Source organism: Rhinopithecus roxellana, chromosome 13 (genome assembly GCF_007565055.1).
Source record: "Rhinopithecus roxellana isolate Shanxi Qingling chromosome 13, ASM756505v1, whole genome shotgun sequence".
NCBI lineage: Eukaryota > Metazoa > Chordata > Mammalia > Primates > Cercopithecidae > Rhinopithecus > Rhinopithecus roxellana.
Genome location: NC_044561.1, coordinates 115,442,437 through 115,462,028, shown reverse-complemented (window position 1 = coordinate 115,462,028; position 19,592 = coordinate 115,442,437). Strand labels below are relative to the sequence as shown.

The 19,592-nt window shown below is 47.8% G+C and overlaps 1 protein-coding gene across 1 annotated transcript in view; it reads left to right on the top strand.

The window, feature by feature from the left end:
* PTPRT (protein tyrosine phosphatase receptor type T) overlaps nt 1–19,592 on the top strand; it is an 812,457-nt gene that overhangs the window by 776,594 nt on the left and 16,271 nt on the right. The window contains exons 23-28 of the mRNA XM_030915349.1: nt 128–244; nt 4,907–5,061; nt 9,290–9,425; nt 11,486–11,635; nt 14,061–14,234; nt 17,652–17,783. Coding sequence (XP_030771209.1) covers nt 128–244; nt 4,907–5,061; nt 9,290–9,425; nt 11,486–11,635; nt 14,061–14,234; nt 17,652–17,783 — 864 coding nt within the window. The remainder of the gene's footprint in view (nt 1–127; nt 245–4,906; nt 5,062–9,289; nt 9,426–11,485; nt 11,636–14,060; nt 14,235–17,651; nt 17,784–19,592) is intronic.

Genomic DNA, 19,592 nt, shown 5'->3' with positions numbered 1-19,592 from the left:
AAATGCCACCAAAGTCACCCTTGGGTTTATTTGAATGGGACGACCAGATGAGACAGCTGCTCACACTCAGCCATGTGCTTATGCATCGTTGTCTTTGTTCTGTCTCTTGTCTCTCACTTGGCCACAGGTGAAATGTGTGCGATACTGGCCAGATGACACGGAGGTCTATGGAGACATTAAAGTCACCCTGATTGAAACAGAGCCCCTGGCAGAATATGTCATACGCACCTTCACAGTCCAGAAGGTAAGCTTCCCAGAGGCTGTGGGCAGCCGGTCCACCATGAGAACTGGCTTGTTTGTTCATCCAGAACACGTGGTGACTGAGGGTCTGCTCTATGTCCAGCCCCATGCCTGGCACCAGCAACAGATCAGCAGTCAGGGCAGACATGGATCCTGCTACCATGGATCCCACATCTAGTAGGCTGGACAAACTGAATTCAATAAGCAAATCAATGAAATAACAACACATTGTGATAAAAGTCACACAGGAATACGCAAAGGATGGAGACAGAAATCCACAGGAGGATGGGTGGTAGGAGAGGGCCTCTTAGTGGAGGAGGCGTTTGGGCAGAGAATGAAGGAGGAGGAACCAGTGCAGGGTAGAAGGGAAAGAAGAGCTATCCCAGGCAGAAGGAAAAAACATGCAGTCTGGAGGGGAAAAAAAAATGATCTCAAGCTGTTCGAGGCCTGTGGTCTCAACCGGGGGCATTTTGATCCCCCAAGGAATATTTGTAAATGTCTGGCAACACTTTTGGTTAACACAACTTGGGGGAGAAGGGTTAGGATGGTACTGGCACCTAGTAGGTAGAGGCCAGAGATGCTTATAAATATTCCACAATGCACAGGACAGCCCCCGACAACAAAGGATTTTCCAGCCCAAGGCATCAGTAGTGTCGAGGTGGAGAAATGCTGGTCTAGACATTAAAAGGAGGCCAGGGCTGCACAAGCTTGGTGAGCAAGAATGTGATTGCAAATAATAAAACATATATTTATAACTTATTATATAATCATTGCTATTCTGTCATTACTATTATATCATAATGATAGCTAACATTTACTGAGCACTCACTGAACCAGGTACTTTTCTAAATGCTTTGCATAGAGTAACTCAGTTAATCCTCCCAGCAACCCTATAAGGTAAGAGCTATTATTATCCCCATTTTGCAGATGAAGAAACTGAGACACAGAGAGTTTAAATCAGTTGTCCAAAGTTGCCCAGCTGCAAGGCTGGTAGAACCAGGAATCACACCTTGGCCCCTGTAACACACTTCTCTTTCCATTACACCACAGGTTCCATTCCTCTAAAACCAGCCACTTGAATAGACAACATGGCCACAGGCCTGAGGATGCAAAAGCATTGGGGACTTACATGCTTTGAGAGCTGTGCCCTTGAGGCTTGGACAAGTCCTTGCAAGGGCCAAAACAGGCTACTCTGCAGACTAGAGCCCAGCATGCACACAGTACTGTTCCAGCATACATAGTGGCCTAGGACATACTGTTTGCCCTCGGAAGCTCCCACTCCAACCCCCAGACTCCTAAAGTCTCAGGGTCTTTTTCATCTGAGTCCGCAGTCTTGGGTGAAAAAGTCAGGAAGCCTGTGAACTTCCTCCACTAGGAGGAAGGAAACCATTGGGACTTCGATGTTGCCTTAGGTCAGGTTTTTTAGAAGCAGAGCCTGAGGCAAGGATTCAGGAACATAAGGTATATCAAGGGAGCTCTCCCAGGAAAAATTCCTAAGAGAGTGGGAAGCAGGAGAGGGAAGGAAAGACACCAACCAAGCGCAGAGGCTCCAGTGAAGTCTAACCTAGAGGTGATCCCCAGGGAACCTCCAAGGATAAACCATGCCACAGAGTTGTCCCCCTTAAGGCAAGGAAGCCAGACTTCTGTGCTCCCACATCAGTCAGTCTGCTGACCGTGGACCATCCACTGAGGGATAACCTCCAGGGTGGGCCAGCCCCTGTCAACTGAGGGCATGTCTCCAGAGAAGGGGACAATTGGGAGGCAGTAGCAACCAACAGTCCCTGCAGCTGAGGCCTGGGAGCAAAGGCCCAAGGAAGAGGACACAGGTGGGATACCAGTTTCATCTGTCACATCTGTGTTGAATGCACGAGGATGGAATGAGTGACTGGGGACATGGGCAGGGAGGCCTTGAGGAATTGCAGCTAGCAAACCATGTTGAAGAATTATGGTCCTTTCTTGGGTTACATTTTCTTTGTCTTTTAAACAACCATGAGGGAAGATATTACTCATAGGGAGATGCCCTTAAAAGACCCCAAGGGCCTCTGAGGATTAACTGGGCTTAGCCAGCCTCTCCACAGCACGCAGACAGGCACTCAGCAAACATTGCCTGTGGTTTTAGCTCAAAATCGGTTCCTGAGCTGGGAACCTGGAAATAATAAACAGGGAATGCTGTCTGCCCTTGAAGATAGCACAGTCACATCAGGGAGAGAGGATCCTTGATAAATCATCACAGCACAGGTGGGAAGAGCTCGAAGGAGGGCTTCTTGAGACTGAATTGATTTGGAGGATGGCATGAAAAAAGTCCAAGTATTCTTGAAGGTTTCTCCTTCAGCTCCTCCATCACGGCCTTAAACTGGGCCTCTGGTTTCTCCCTCCTAACAGGACTGTCTGCCTCTAGTCCTGCCCCATGTTAGTTTGGGTTTCCCAGAAGCAGAGCCAGAAGCAGCAGGGGTTTAGGTGCCCTGGCTCGTGTGTTGAGGGAGAGTTTGCAGGCGGAAGGCGGTGAGAGAGCCAGGACGGAGTGGGGAAAGGAGCTGAGTGAGGATGTGGCCTCAGCAGAGACTTGCTTCCACCTGAACCCATGAGAGCCCTGGAACATGAATGGTACCGCACACTTGGTCCAACCTTGAAGCAAAGGGGCCTCAGGGGCCCCCCTTAGGGTAAAAAAAAAATTTTTTTTCCCAGAACATGACTGGTTTTAGCACTGAAAGTCCCACGTACCAGGGAACCCCTCAGTCCTGGGCTGACTGAGCAAGTGGCAAGCCAATTGGTCATTCTCCCTCGACTATCATCAGTCACTGGAGGATGCTGCCACACCCCAGGGGAGGGTGTTCCTGTTCAGCTGAGAACAGTCCTCTTCAGAAGAGGGTAACTGTGAGCTGTGTACAGCCACGACTCAGAGCAGCTGGCAATGAGTCCACTGACCCAGTGATGGGGATCTGAGTAGGCACCAATAGTGCCCTCTCTGCAACCCCCGATCCACCCACCTGAATCCATTCTTCATGTAGCAGGATGCAGCCTCCTAAAATGCAAGTCTCATGATGCACTTCCTCTTGTGTGGAACCATCTGTGTAATCTCCCTGTAGCTGCCCAATGCCATTGAGATAAAGTCCAAAGGCCTTAATGTAGATTCAAGGACTTCTGGGATCCAGCTCTCATCTATTCTCCTGCACCCCCAGGCCTGTGGTCCCCCATGGCCTGCCTTCCACTTGCCTCTAGCATTGCCCTGGGTTGCTAGTGATTCTCTGCACATGCCATGCTAAGCCCTGTCCCCAGGCCTGTGCCCATGCTGTCCCCTTGCATTGGATTCCCTTCCTCTTCTCCTGTCAACTGGGTAATACTCACACATGGGTGTATTAGAATGATTAAGAGTGCAGACTGTGGAGACAGACAGCCAGGGTTCCCGTCATCTCTTTACAACTTATGAGTTGTACTGTGACCTTGGGTGTGTCACTTAACCTTGCTCAGCCTCAGTGTCCTGATCCATCAAGTGGAGACAAAAATGTAGGGATTTCTATCAGGATTAAATAAGTTAGCATGTTGAAGTGTTCAGAAGAGTGACTGACACACAGTAAATGCTTAGTTAATGTTAGCTATTATTTTCACTATTAGTTTGTTTCAAGATTTGGGTCAAGCATCACCTCCTCCAGAAAGCCTTCTCTGATTTCTCCTCTCCTCAGATCAGGTTAGCAGGTACTCCTTTATCCACTTCAATAGAATTACCCACTTGGGCATCTGCCTCCCCGACAAGGCCATGAGCTGTTCCAGGGATAGGAGCTATGGCTTTTATTCTCACCTTCCTAGTACCTAGCACAAGGCTGGGCACAGGTCACACTTGGTAAATGATTTTTAACTGAAGGAATGAAAAATCAGACTCTTCCTATTCAGTGCTCTCTGGGTATCTGCAGGAGATTGCTAAGCAGAAAAATAGTAGGTAGCAGGAACTGTCTAAGCAAAAGCTTAGAAGTGTGATCTGACCTTGGAATAGTCAGAAAACTACTATTGGGCCTGGAGTGTATGTCTGTGAGGGGTGGAGGAATGTGAAAGGGGAGGGGAACCGCTCAGAGCTCTAGGCCCCACTCTGTCTCCATCAATCAGAGAAGCTCTGCTTTTGTTTGGTTCGTATCTTATCTAATCATTCTAAGTAAGAATCTAATTAATAAAGAAGTCTACTAAGTTATATTCATTTTGAAAGCCACACAGACTATCATAGTCAAGGCTGGAACATGACAGAACATCAGACCTCAATCACTGAAAGCCTCAGATTCCACTGGAAACAATTTGGACTTGGTCTTTAAGGCCAACATTTCTTTAAATCCGTTCTACTCGATACACCTCCTATGAAACACTTGTCAAAGACCATCCCCTAGGCAAACAAAAGAAGGTTTCCTAGGGTGCTCTGTGGCCCCCAGGCATTCAGTGTGTGTACGAGCACACTCAAGACTCTGAGAAGTCCTGTAATAAAGCCATCAGTTTCACTATAACAATCCCATGTTTCCCAAATGTAACTGATCACAGAATGGCTCTATGCAGTAACACCTATTAACACTGTGAGGCCCCTGTCCCTGCTGGAGGTTCCTCGGTGCAGCAGCTGTGGCTCCATGTGTTGCTGGGTTGGGTATGTGAGGGCAGCAGCTGGAAGAACAGAGGCCTGTTCTTTCCTCAGAAAGGCTACCATGAGATCCGGGAGCTCCGCCTCTTCCACTTCACCAGCTGGCCTGACCATGGCGTTCCCTGCTACGCCACTGGCCTTCTGGGCTTCGTCCGCCAGGTCAAGTTCCTCAACCCCCCAGAAGCAGGGCCCATAGTGGTCCACTGCAGGTAAGTCAAAGGTCCTTCACCTTGGGAGGCCGAGGCGGGCGGATCATGAGGTCAGGAGTTCGAGACCAGCCTGGCCAACATGGTGAAACTCTGTCTCTACTAAAGATGCAAAAAATTAGCTGGGTGTGGTGGCACATACCTGTAATCCCAGCTACTTGGGAGGCTGAGGCAGGAGAAGTGCTTGAACCCAGGAGGGGAGGTTGCAGTGAGCCAAGATCGCGCCACTGCACTCCAGCCTGGGTGACAGAGTGAGACTCCATCTCAAAAAAAAAAAAAAAAAAAAAAAAAGTCCTCCACCTACCCTAGTGTGCCTCTGCACCTCAGCTTTCTTGGGAGGGACATGCTGTCTTTTCTAGTGGCTTTACTCTTAGAGACTCCTCTTCCTGTGTCCCCCATGCCCTATGCTTTCTGATGAGACTTGGTCGCAAGGTCAACCAACAAGAGGAAGAGCAGTAGTGGCCATTGTTGTTGTTGTTGTCTGAAAACAGTGAGGTCACCAGGGAGGCAGGCTGAACACTGGCAGCGTCTGCTGCGTCTGTCATGTGCACTTTACCCACATTATTTAATTTACTTCTCATCCAGTCTTGAGAGGTGGGCATTATTATCATTCCCATCTTACATATACAAAAACTCAAGTGCCGAGAAGGTAAACACAGAGTGGGAATATTTCACCTGCTTTTCTCCAGACACTCGCCCTCAGCTCCTTGACATGGCAGCAGGGTGCCTTGGTGGAAGCATGCTTCTTTTCATTTCTATTATTTTCAAAATCAATTGCCAGCCTGCAGGGTCCCTCATAGAGAGAAATGGACAGCACCAGGTTTTACCTTATTACGGAGAAGAGAGATTTTCAGCTCTGACCTAGAAAGTCACATTGAGAATGAGTGGCACGTCTTCGAATCCTCCCAAATGGAGATGAAGTATCATGTCAGGGGTATCCAGAATTAGAGGAGGATGGCCTTCCTGACCCGAAGCCCGGCCAGCTGGCATCCCCCTCCTTCCCATTGCCTCTCTCTTCCAATATGACCTTGGGCCAGCCCATCTTTTCAGACCTTGGATGCTTGAGTTATCACATCCCTTCCCTGGCAGTTTGTGTCAGTCAAGAGACCACGAAAGACTCTATAAGCTGTGGATGTCTCAGAGCCAGCCCCATCCTCATACAGCATCCATTTATCTTCCCAGCAATAGTAGCTACACAACCCCATTTCACAGATAAGGCAAGTGAGGATGAGGAGGTAATCCTGGACTCTTTTTTTTTTTTTTTTTTTTTTAAACAGGTTTTTAAATCTTTTTTTTATTTTTATGTTCTAATCAAACGTCCAAGGAGGGAGGTCGAGGAGGACTTGAGGGTAGCTGCTATTTGATAGCAGAATTTTAGAAATGTGCAGAGTCCAATGTCATCTCAAGAGACTTCACCTCTCCCTGTCTTTAACCACAGTGCACATCCCCCACTTGGACAGTTTTGTTCTCAACCACGATGGCTCCAAGAACGGAAAGCAGAGAATGCGTTGGCTGCACAAAGCGATGCCTCATAACCCGGGGTGGGTGCTTTACGGGTGGCCACCTTCGGCTCATTTTGCTGTGAATTTCACAGCCCTGTGAGGCAGCTGGGGCAGTTACTATTATTCCTATTTTACAGTTGAGGGAACCAAGGCCCGGAGGGGCTCCGATGACTCACTGTAAACAGGTTAACAAGGTCCCGCTGCTGTGAGTCATCCTCCCAGGCCAAGGCCAGCTGGGCCCCAGCACTGTCTAATTCCTGGACTCTTTAAGTGTTTTGCATGTATTCTCTGCTTTATATCTCACAGCAATCGAAGGGCAATAGATCATTAATCCCCCCATCTCTATATCCCAAACAGCACCCAGATCAAGAGTTAGGGAGAAAGAAAGACAATGGCAAATGTTTATCAGGCCCTCTGCGCATGATGGCTCTAAGGCCTTATGTATCTCCATAGCAGGTCATCTTAATGCATGTGAGCAGAGTGGTACCCACTCCTAGGTCTGTTCTGAAAATTATTAACAAATGGGTTGGCTAAGTGTACTTAGTGCCTAAGAGAGAATGCCTGACATGTAGTGAGCACTCTAATGTATCATTATTCTCTGCCTCTTAATGTATTCTCCCCCTCCCCAGATTATTAATCCTTCAGGAAAGGAACAATGTTTTCATATTCCCACTCCTAATCCCAGCATCTACTGCATCTTACATTTTCAATAAATATTTGTTGAATATAATAGCCAGTATTTATTGAGAAATTATTATGTATCCAGGCACAAAGCAATGTGTATGCATTATGCATTTTCATTGTAATTCCATGCAATTTATACATATTAGGCTATTAATGCTGTGAGGTAGATCTATTAATTATTAACATCATTTTATAGATGAGTATTGAAACCCAGAGAGGTTAAGTCATTTGCCCAAGGTCACGCAGCTAGTAAGTAATAGAGCCAGGATTTAATCCTAGGGGTCTCTTCAAATACCCTGTGTTGGATTACTATGTGATGCTGAAATAAACACAGCTCTGTCTTCACAAGGACCCTGCAGGGAGGTATGTTAAATGCATCAGAAATCTGAAGCTAACAGACACTAGGCAACTTGGTCACCACTGATAGTTCCAAAATTCAGAACCAAATTGGGCTGGTTCTTTATACTGAAGAACATTGAACATATGAACATTGAAGAAAAAACACATGAGTGACCCCCTATACTCCCTCCCAGACACAGAGGCCGAGTCTCTTGAGTCCCCGCATCTGGATTTTGGGGAGTAGGTTCTGAAGCAAACTTACATCATGAAATTTGCTCATGAATGAAGACTCTGCTTCCGACTGGGTGTACTTTCCAAATTGTTGTAGATAGTGGTTCGCTGCTGGCCTCTGCTCCTTGGATTTCTAATCAGCCAATATTGCTTTGTTGTTTTGTTCCATCTCTCTTCCTCTTTGTGTTTCTTTTGACATCCACATTGTTAGACAAAGACACTTGTTTCCATGAGAAATGCAAGATGTGAAAACGCAGTGGAAGGGGGCCTCCTTGACAGGCTGCCCGGCCTTCCCATCCAAAACTGCACATGTGTGAGGCCCATGTCTTATGTGCCTCTTGGTCGGCACTGATGTTTCAGAGCCCAGCACTCATCTAGAAAGGGCTGGCCAAGGCCCATAGAGTCTCATTGAGTTCCTCTGCTATTTTGTACTTGGTCTAAGATTCTCCTAAAGAAGCCACTAGTGACCAGAAATCAAGTATGTATTAGGAAATTTGATTCCTGACAAGGGTCTCCGGACAGTCAGTTGCTCCAGTTTCATGATGCTCTTGCTTCGGAAACTTGATCCCTGACAAGGGTCTCGACGGTCAGCTGCTCCAGTTTCATGACACTCTTGCTTCATGATCCTGGGAAAACAGCCGCAGGTGGAGCCAGATGCTGGCCTTTGAACATTGTGCTCCACCAACCACTCTCCATCTTGGGCGCAGCTCGGAGAACTCTAGTTTCTGTCCTGTCATTCACCTCCCCTCTGTTCTCTCTCCTCTCGCTTCCATCCATCAACCCATTTGCTGAAGAAGAAAAAAGAGGAGAAAAGAAGGGTACAAAATAGGAAAGACATGTCTATGAGACATCTCCAGCATGCCAGGAACCATGCTAGGTATTTTATGCTATATAGATGTATTATTTTAACCATCAGACAAGGAAACGGCATGTATATGTGTGGTTTGCGCATGCATTACAAACTATACATATTAAGAAAGGAAATGTGGGAACATATAATCTGGAGCCAGACTGCTGGAGTAAAAGTTCCAGCTCTGCCACTTGCCAGCTGTGTGACCTCGGTCAGGCAAGGTAAGCCCTCTGTGCCTGTTTTCTCACCTGTGAAATGGGATGAGAAACTTCTTAACCTCACAGGGAAATCTATAGGTAACATTTATAAAGCACGTAGAACAATGGCATTTTGTAAGCCCTGAGTAAACCTTTGCCAAATGACTACATCAAAATAAGTCAGTCCTGATAAAATAGCCCTCAGAGACCAGCACTACTCTCTCATTTTACAAAGGAGACCGCTGGGGCTTAGTCGAAGTTTAGATGCTTACTCAAGATCCCCCAGGAATGTTGGGATTCAGACAGTTCTGACTTCTGCTGTATATGGCCTCTCAGCAGGACCCTTGGGGATAGGGCTGAATGCTAGGGGCCTCCCCAGGGCAGGTCCCCCACAAAGATCCTTAACACAGACTATACCTCTCTTCCAGTGCTGGGGCTGGGCGGACTGGCTGCTTCATTGCCATTGACACCATGCTTGACATGGCCGAGAATGAAGGGGTGGTGGACATCTTCAACTGCGTGCGTGAGCTCCGGGCCCAGAGGGTCAACCTGGTACAGACAGAGGTGAGTCCTAAGGAACCAAGACCGTTGGCCACCTGTAGCCCTGACCAAGGAGAAACATGATAGAACTGAGAGACCCATAGGTAGGGGCATCCTATGGAAAGGGACCTGGGTGTGAGAGAAGTGGGAGGGAGTAGACTCGTGGCTTACTATGGAGAGACTACTGTGGAAGCTAGGGTGCCCCAGCCAACCCTGGAGGTCTACAGTGCAGGGAGTTCCACCAATGAAGAATGGTGGCGAGTTCTCCATCTTTGAGGCCATCCAAGCAGGAACAGAATGACAAATTTCGGGGATTATTTGAATAGCATTCTCGCCTTGGGTGAAGTGATAGAGGAGGAAAGAGAAGGACTGGCATTTATTCAATGACCACTACATGCCAAGCGATGGTTCAGTCACTGCAGGGAATGGTTTAATCAACAAAGTAACTGAGTACTTAGGCTGGGTGCTGGGGATTTCAAGAGATGTAATACACAGCCCCTGCCCTCAAGGGAGAAGCAGACCTTCAGCACTTCTCTGTGTAGTTAGAGAGCCCAAACCTAAGAGTACTGAAAGGAATTAATCTTTATTGTTGTGTACCTACTGTGAGCCAGGCAGCATACATTCTTTCTAGTCGCGGTAGTGTTTCTACTCCTCCAAAACAGCTATGGTGTAGCTCCTAGTATTATCTCCAATTTATCAATGAAGAAGAAACTAAGAAATTGTGTCCCTAAGACCTCACATACCAGACTGTGGGAGAACTTGGGTCCATGTGACCCCAAAGGCCTCTGCTTTTTTGCCAGAACCACACTCTCATTAAGCAGCCTTTTCTGTCTATCCCACTCTGTGCCTTGGCTTATCATTCCCGTAATGAGCCCATCTTCTGTTCTAGTGAAGCCTCTGGGTGCCTGGGCAGTCAGAGCTGGGACAGATAAGGAACTGTGCACATAATCAATCCTGCAAAGGGAAGTGACCCATGGCTTTGGTACAGCCAGCCCCTCTGACTCTGCAGTGAATACCACCACTGATTGGTTTACACACATAGGCTCTGAGCTAACTCACACAGGCCAGTCTTCAGGCTTCTAGCACTAAAGCCAAGAGGGCTGCTTATCTATTCCCAGGTTCATGCATGCAGAAGGCAGGCTTGCCGGTTGCAGTCAGACAGATGAGGCGACAGACATATTCAAATGCAGATGCATCACGTTGCATCTGGAAAAGCACACATTATAGAGAAACTGACCAAGTTCTGCAGAAAAGGTCACTCAACAAACATTTATCTAGGGCCTAGAAGTGAGACCAACTTCTGCCTGGTGGATTAACAGATGGCCTTCTAGAAAGAATGAAACATTAAAGGTATGGAAAAGAGAGAGTGGAGTTTCAGGAGGAGAGAACAGCAGGTACAAATAATTGAGATAGGAGAAGACATGACACATGTTTTAGGAGCAGATTGTGAGACAAAGATTTGCGGGCAAATTTGCTTGGAAGGTAATCCCAAGACACACTGACTGGTGAATTGGAAAGTGAGGCAGAGCGGGGAAGGAAACAAACAAAGGCTACTTTAACAAGCTGTTCAACACGCTAGACAACTGGAACCCAATTCTGCTGGGAACTCTGAGACACATGCGTGTCCAAGTGATTCCACCTAAAGGGAGAAGGAACTTAGATTTCCGTCCTCAACTCTCTATCTGTCACTGCTTGAGGGTTACTTTCCACACAGCCCAAGTATCCTCTCTGCCTTCAGCAGAGAATCACAGGTGTTTGCAGCAAGCAGCCTTCCTTAGGTAAAGGTGAAAGCTGAGGGGACATGGGCTGGACACAAAGAGCACTGCTACAGCATGTCTAGAAGTTTCTCATTTTATCAGTGACTATGCTATTACATCTTCTGTAAGAAACAAGACCCACCATAGTTCAGGTGATCATTAGGAAACGTGGAAAGTTGGTCCTTTGGGTTACAGTATAAAAAGTAAGGATTCTACAATATATTGACAAGTGTCTATTCTTCATAGCCACAATACTAAATGTGGACCACAAATTACCAGACCACTGTTCTTACCTGGCACCCCATTCCCTCTCTTCTGACTTTGCAGGAGCAGTATGTGTTTGTGCACGATGCCATCCTGGAAGCGTGCCTCTGTGGCAACACTGCCATCCCTGTGTGTGAGTTCCGTTCTCTCTACTACAATATCAGCAGGCTGGACCCCCAGACGAACTCCAGCCAAATCAAAGATGAATTTCAGGTATGAGCAAATCCCAGGCTCGGTGACCATCTTAGTCAGTTTGGGTTGTTATAACAAATTTCCATAGATTCGGTGGTTTAAATGACAAACATTTATTTATTACATTTCTGGAGGCTGAGAAGTCCAATATCAAGCTTCCAGTAAATCCAGTGTCTGGGGAGGGCTCACTTCCTGTCTTTCAGATAGCCATCTTCTCACTGCATATTCACATGGTGGAAAGCAGAAGCAGCAAGCTCTCATGTTTCTTCTTTTTTTTATTTTTTATAGAGATAGGGTCTCACTACGTTGCCCAGGATGGTCTTCAAATCCTGGGTTCAAGCAATCCTCCCACCTTGGTCCCCCAAATTGTTGAGATTACAGGCATGAGCCACCACACCCGGCCCTGCATGTTTCTTCTTATAAGAGCAGTAATCCCGTTCATGAGGGTTCTATGTTCATGACCTAAACATCTTCCGAAGTCCCAACCTCCTAATACCATCACATTGGGGGCTAAGATTATGACATGGATTTGGGGAGGGATGAAAACATTTAGTCCGTAATAGTAACCCAACCAACTTCAGTGGCTCTGTGCACATTTGTGGGGTTTTCTTTGGGACAACTGATATGTCTATGCACTTTCAGTGTCTGCTCCTCTAGGAAGCTGCAGAATCTATTCCAGAACACAAAATGCACAGCCATGAACAACGACGCACTCAGGGATTGCTGGTGCTTATCTTTAACTGTGAATATGTTTTTTAACTGAAGTCTTATTCAGTTCTAGTCCAAATTGTGAATGGAGACAAATTTATACAAATGGGTGTGAATTTCATGCTCCTTCATCCCTGGAGGGACTCAGGTCCTGTCAGTATTTTTCAGTAGACTATTACTGCTAAAAGTGTGGTCTGCAGCCTGACCAACATGGTGAAACCCTGTCTCTACTAAAAATACAAAACAAATTAGCCAGGCATGGTGGCATGCTCCTGTAATCCCAGGTACTCAGGAGGCTGAGGCAGGAGACTCGCTTGAACCTGGGAGGCGGAGGTTGCAGTGAGCCGAGATCGTGCCACTGCACTCCAGCCTGGGCAACAGAGTGAGACTGCATCTTAAAAAAAAAAAAATAGCATTAGGAGCTATACCTAATGTAAATGATGAGTTAATGGGTGCAGCACACCAACATGGCACATGTATACATATGTAATATACATATGTAACAAACCTGCACGTTGTGCACATGTACCCTAGAAATTAAAGTATAATAAATAAAATGATAGAAAATTTTTAAAAAGTGTGGTCTGGAGACCAGCAGCATTGGCTTCACGTGGGAACTTGTTATAAATGCAGAATCTTGGCCCTCGCCCAGACATAATGAATGAGAGCCTGCAATTTAATAAGATCTCTGAGTGATCTGTATGCATGCTAAACTTTGAGAAGTACTGTCCTAGAACATAGCTCAGGTATCCCAGATCCTCACCCGGAAGCCCGTATGGTCAGTGCTGTGGCAACATTGATTGGTCTAAGAAGCCTGGACATGAATCACTAAGTAAGGTAAAGCCAGAGTCCAGCCCTTTATCGCAAGACCAGTGTCAGGATTACACCCGGGCAATAGGAGCTGAGAACGAGGTATGAGAAAGCAAGGAAGCTCCAGGTCTTGCTCAAGTCAGTGGGCAAAGGCCAGGCCCATTGTTCCACGGGCAGATATCCCAGGCAGGCCGATGCCTTAGCAATCCCTAAAACAAATAACCATTATTGATTTGAAGTAGAGTCAGAGGGCTGAATGAGGGAAGGATGGAGGGTACAGAACTCTAGTCAGGACTCTAGTCATTGCATGTAACATCTAGTCCATTGGATAGAGCAGCTCAGCTCTGGCCTCAAACGTGCAAGATTTACTCTGCAGAACCCAAACACAGCAATTTCCCAGACATATTAGGGTTTGCCCTTTGGGGGGTCTCTCATCTATCCTGAGCAGTTCATCTAGGCCTCCTTCCATACTGAGACAGCTTTCTCTCTGAGAAGAGTGCTGGTAAATCATTTCCCCCATTCCATGATAACGCAAGTGATGTTTAGCCCTCATTAGGGATGTCCTACCCCCACCCCTCTGTACGCCCTCCTGTCTGGTCCACTCTTTAATGCAGCACTGGCTGAGCTGAACCACTTAGTTCCTCTGGTTGGCAGGTACTATGAGACTGTGTCTGAGCCTGTGTGTGCATGCGCTGCTTCTGCAGCCTTAGTGTTTTGAAGGTGTCACACAGCTCACACACCCTGTAGCAGTGAGCGGGAGAGGACAGAACATCACCATGGAAGAGAAATGGGTCCTGGGAAAGGGACAGTGGGGCTGCACTTGGAGGGTGGAAATAGGCAAGTTAGGCTGAGTTGGAACATCACTGTCTCTTTTGCTCAGGGGCAGCCGTATGAGCAGGGCCTATCTATTCACCTTTGTGCCCCACAGACCCTCAACATTGTGACACCCCGTGTGCGGCCCGAGGACTGCAGCATTGGGCTCCTGCCCCGGAACCATGATAAGAATCGAAGCATGGACGTGCTGCCTCTGGACCGCTGCCTGCCCTTCCTCATCTCGGTGGACGGAGAATCCAGCAATTACATCAACGCAGCACTGATGGATGTAAGCTGAGCCTGGGCAGAAAGCTCCTAGCTGACATTCTAGAGCAAATACTCTTCCTGAGGTGGAGGTGGCTGGACCTCAGGGCCCTGACCCCACCAGCCAGCCTCCCTGCTTCTGATCTACTGGTCCTAAGGACCTTTGTTCCCCTGAAGGCTCTGGTCCAAACCTAGACACAAGCTGGGCTCTTGGCTCCTTTTCTTATATAAAGAGCCTAGAAGGAACACACCAGAAGCGTAAGGTGACTCCCATGACTCCATGGCAAGGCTGCAGGCCTGCCTAGCAACCCCTTCCATTCCCCACAGAGTTGACTCTCAACCTGAAGTTTAGTAAAGCAAGTGTTCTCCTATGCTGGGCCTTGGAACACAAGACAGTGCAGACACAGGTTCTGCCCTCTGGTAACTCCCATGAGGGTTCCCAGATAACTCCTGTGCAGAGACAAAAATGAGGATAGCACACAGTAGAGGCTCAGTAAATGGTTATTGGGAAAGTAGTGGGAAGCAGTAAAACAAGCATGGGGTGGAAGCAGGCCGTGTTCCTGGCTGGCCTGTGAGGGGCAGTGCCCCCTGCCCGGCTCTGGAATTAGGGTCATGGTCATGTTCCTGGCCCAGTGAGCCTAGGCTTCTCCCCTGTGTTTTTCGGATACTTCTGAATATCACTTCCCCTCCAAGGTGTACAGGTGTTTGCAGCAGGGAGGAACTATGGACCATCTACTCCCAGCCATGTACTTTTCAGCAGAGAAAACGGAGGCCAGAGAGAGAAACAGACTTGCTCAATTTCACCCAGGGAGCTAGTGGCACAGCCCACACATAGAGCTCCTTAACACTCTGGAACTCATTTCTTGAGCCTCCCCGCAATTTGCTGGATCTAATAAGATGCAAACATCTCACCTCCTCAGGCTCAAAACCAAGAATACCATTGCCTGATTATCATGGGCTCTTCCAGCTTCCCCTCCCCAGCCCATCTGAGTTCACATCCATCTACATGTGGCCCTCCTATTTCACCCAGAATAGACAGAAACATGAGCTGCTCTCTCCTGGGGTCAAGGCCAACAACTTCTCTGACCTCTAATCCTCTTGAAGTTTCTCCCCAAGGGCCTGGGTGTTAGAGGCAGGAAGGTCAATGCCTGTCGCAGCTCTCTAGTGGCCTGCCCTGGCGTCTGCCCACAGGGTGACCATATCCTCTGTAAGAATCAGGAAGTCTTGGCTTGGTCATATCAAGTAGCTAGAGGTGGAGAGAAGACCTTTGGCATTAGCGTAGAGCCTTCTAAAGTCAATGAGTAGTACATGTATGTGTATGTGTGCATGTAAGTGTGCATTGTGTGTGTGTGGTGAGAAATGGGGTCTAGGGGTGCACCCATACTTCCAAGTTCCTCCTAGCTTTGTCTCCCACTTCTCCCAACACCCCCTCCCTGCCTTCCTCATCCAGGCAAAGATTAAACAAGCTCCTGGCCTCTACTTAATAGGTTAGATACTGCCTGGAGTCAAATGCCTTCTGCCAACTCTGAGGCTGATTGTATTCTCTTTGTCCACAGGGCATTTCTCTCGTGAGCCATCACTGGGGCCTTTGCCTTTCTTACAGTAAAAAAAAAAAAGTCCTTATCTGTATTCCAGCTCAGTCGGTGCATTATCTGGTAACCATAGCAGCTTTGCTCCTAGCAGAAAAATATGAAGTCCTCTGGGTTAATTTTTAATGTTTCCCCTGGTAAAGGATGATGTTATCCATGAAATGGATTGCCAGCTGATCCCTGAAACCCGGCAGAAGCACGGATCTCGAACATATTTTCAGATAAGGCTTTGTCAGGCGTGCTGGCCTAATAGAGCATTTATCACAGAGACAGGGAAAAAGAAAAGAAAACTAACATTCACTGAGTGCTGGGCACCATGTCGGGCCCTGGACTCGTACTGTCCCATTTTGCATGTGGGTGTTCTCATCCCCATTTTCTGATGAGATCCTCAGGGTCAGAGTATTTTCATCACTTGTTCAAGGTCAACTAGCTCAGAAATGGGAGCCAAGGATTGGAGCTCCAAGTCTGTTAACTCTCAAAGCCTCAATGTTTTTCCATGTCTGGAAATGGCTCAAAGATGATGCCGTCTATAGCTAGAGAGTTTGGCTTTTGGAAAATAAATTATTTGCCTCTGTCCACCCAGACCCCTCTTCTGAAAATTCTACTGGCCAGGAGACCACCCTCGGAAGAACCCCCGACAATGCATGCACGACGTCCATGTTTGCAAGGCTTTGTCCTGCTTTTTCCAGGGTCTTTGCCCTGTAACTCCACTGAAAACAGCTGTGACTCCCACAGAAACCATCTCTTGAGAAAACATATCGAGTGCATGAGCCACTGATGAAGTGGAGAATCTCCCCAGTCTTTTCAAACACATGACTTCAGGGTGGGGGGAAAACAGGGCCCTGGTTGAAGCTACCAGACCCCCCAGGCCATTTTCTCTGGGCCTCTGTTTCCCTATCTGCAACATGGGACTGAGTTTATTCTTATTCACTGGAGTGGCACTGTCTAGCATGTGCCAGCAATAATACCAGTGCCAAGGACGTAAAACAAAGTCAGGGGTGTTTCTGCCCTGCCAGTAGGCTTACATTCCCGCTCTTGTTTGCTGGCCTTTTCACGCGCAAATCTCATTCAATCTGTGTGACATCATTCCTTTGGATTTATGATTTCCGTTTTCCAGGTGAGGAATATGAGCTTTGGAATCATCTAATAACTTGCCAGTACTTAGCGCCCAATCTACCCAATCTGCCAAAAAAAAAAAAGCACTCTACAAATGAAGTCTGAATGAATGAATGAATAAATGGGTGAATGGACGGACAGCTGGATGACTCATAACTTACAAGTGGTAAAGCTGTACTTGAACCCCAGTTCGACCTGACTTAATACATGTGTACTTTCCACTGCCCCACTGACTCACAGGACACAGTGCCCACCTTGCCAGGCCAGCTCAGCCCCTCATTCCAGCCTGGAGGCAGAAGGGAGCCTGCCCCTTTGGGCGAATCTCTGCCTCAAGCCAGGCCAAAACCTCCCCCAGCATCATGGGCACAGAGACACAGCCAATCCCTTATGTCCCAAGAGGTGTCTTGACCAGCAGAGCAACAAATCTGCATCTGAAATCTTTCATTTCATATTGTAATTATGATTATTTGCTGAGCTTCAAGGCATACATAATTTATTTGGATAATCCCATCCCATTGACACTTTCCTAATGAAATGTCTTAGTTTGGAGGAGAATGTGTTCATTATGAGAAGGTCCCCTTTGCCGCCAGGGCATGGAGAGATAAAAGAACAGGCAGGTGCTTTGTATCATCTATTTGGCAGGCTCGGGAGCCTCTGGCCTCAGTCCGGGCCTCATCATCATCAGAATATCGCTGATGGATGTGTAATTTACAAAGCCTGTGTCATTCCTTTGTCAGAGCCACAAGCAACCTGCTGCCTTCGTGGTCACCCAGCACCCTCTACCCAACACCGTGGCAGACTTCTGGAGGCTGGTGTTTGATTACAACTGCTCCTCTGTGGTGATGCTGAATGAGATGGACACTGCCCAGGTAGGAGGAGGCCGAGCCAAGCCCTAGGTGGGTCAGGGGGGCCATACGCTAAACCTGGAGGGAGAGCCCTTAACAGCCAGTGCCTGCCACTAGCTGTCCTGTAATAAGCTCTGTCTGGCCATGAGCATCAGGCAAGCCATTCTGCTGCCTGCAGAAGGTCCTGTCACCCCCCAGACCTCCAGCAAAGACTCCCCTTGCCTATGGGCTTTGTCCAGCTCCCCGCCCAGGACCAGACTCTGTTGCTCCATCTCACAAGCATTGATTATTGTCTTGCTCCAAAGCACACAGATCTTGCAGAGCCAGGAGGCTGCCTCCCCCAGCACTGAGCACCTGCAGCCCTGAATAATACCCAGATGCCTGGCCACACTCACCTCCCTTCCCCTTCTGCAATGCAGCCTGTGCAGACAGAGCCTGGGACTTGAACCTTGGACACTTTACCCACTGACCACCTCACCAAGCCCCAGTTCCTCATGGTTGACCTTCGTGTCCTGGCAGGCTTCCTGCCTTAGCCCGTCTGGTCTGATAGCTCCTAGCATCACGTGCCTATAGCATATCCCCATATTCAGGACACAGGACATGTATCTTGGGACAGTTTCTAGATTTCTTCAAGGCAGTGAATGCACCCCTATGCCAGGGCAGCCAGTCTGGGGTGGAAGAGGTGAGAATAGTCCTTCAGATTTTTACAGATCTATCCTTTCACTGCCTTGAATAAAACTTAAAGTAACATCACATTCCTATGTGAGCGCTGGCCTTGTGCAGGCCTTGGATGGGAATTTTAAAAATTTTTAAACAGACCCAAGCTATAGTTTCAGCCCTGCAAAAGCTCATGGTCTTGCTCCAGAGACAGATGAGCAAATTGTCCCAACCTCGTGTGGCTGTTATAACAGAGGTCAGCAGCGAAGTGCTGGGTTGGCCAGGAGCAGGGAGCAACTAATTCTGCCCAGAGGGTGAGGGAAGACTTCAAAAAGAAGATGACTTTGGCCTTGAAGAAGGCAGAGGAGCTTTAGGTATATGGAGGCTGAACTCACTGGGAAAAGGCATTTCAGGCAGAGGGAACAGCACAGGCAAAGGTGAGGCAGGGGAAGAATATACGTAGACTTATTTGCAGAACAGTTTATGTTCCAGTGTGGCTGAGGCTTAGGGGAATATCAGGAGGAGAAGAATGTAGTGAGGCTGAAAAATGTACCAGAGCCCAGCTTGCAGAGAGCTCCCTGTGCCAGGCTAAGGAGCCTGGATCTTGGTTGGCAGCATAGCAAGCCTCAGACTTTTGCTTTGTTAAGCAACAGAATCCTTTCTATGAATAAAAGCTTTCAGGCAAGCCCAGTGTACGAAACAGCAATGACCAAGAGCTGCTCATGATGAAGCAATAGGCAGAGGCTGGGGTTCCACCCACACTGCTCTCTCATTTTCTCCTGGTGCCCCTGGAGGGGTTGGTCCTTTATGGGACCGCTGGAGTTTGGAGTAGCACAGTTAGAAATACTTTCTGTGCAGGAAGGTGAAACACTGGAGGGTCAACAGTGGTATAACACAGCCAGGGTTCCTGTTAGAAAGTTGGGTCTAGAGGCTGGGCATGGTGGCTCATGCCTGTAATCCTAGCACTATGGGAGGCCAGGAGTTCATGCCCAGCCTGGGCAACACCATGAGACCCTGTTTCTACAAAAAAAAAAAAAAAAAAAAAAAAAAAAAAAAAATTAGCCAGGCATGGTGCTGTGTGTCTGTAGTCCCAGTTACTCAGGAGGCTGAGGCAGGAGGATTGCTTGGGCACTGCAAGGCTAAAGTGAGCTATGATCCCGCCACTGCATTCCAGCC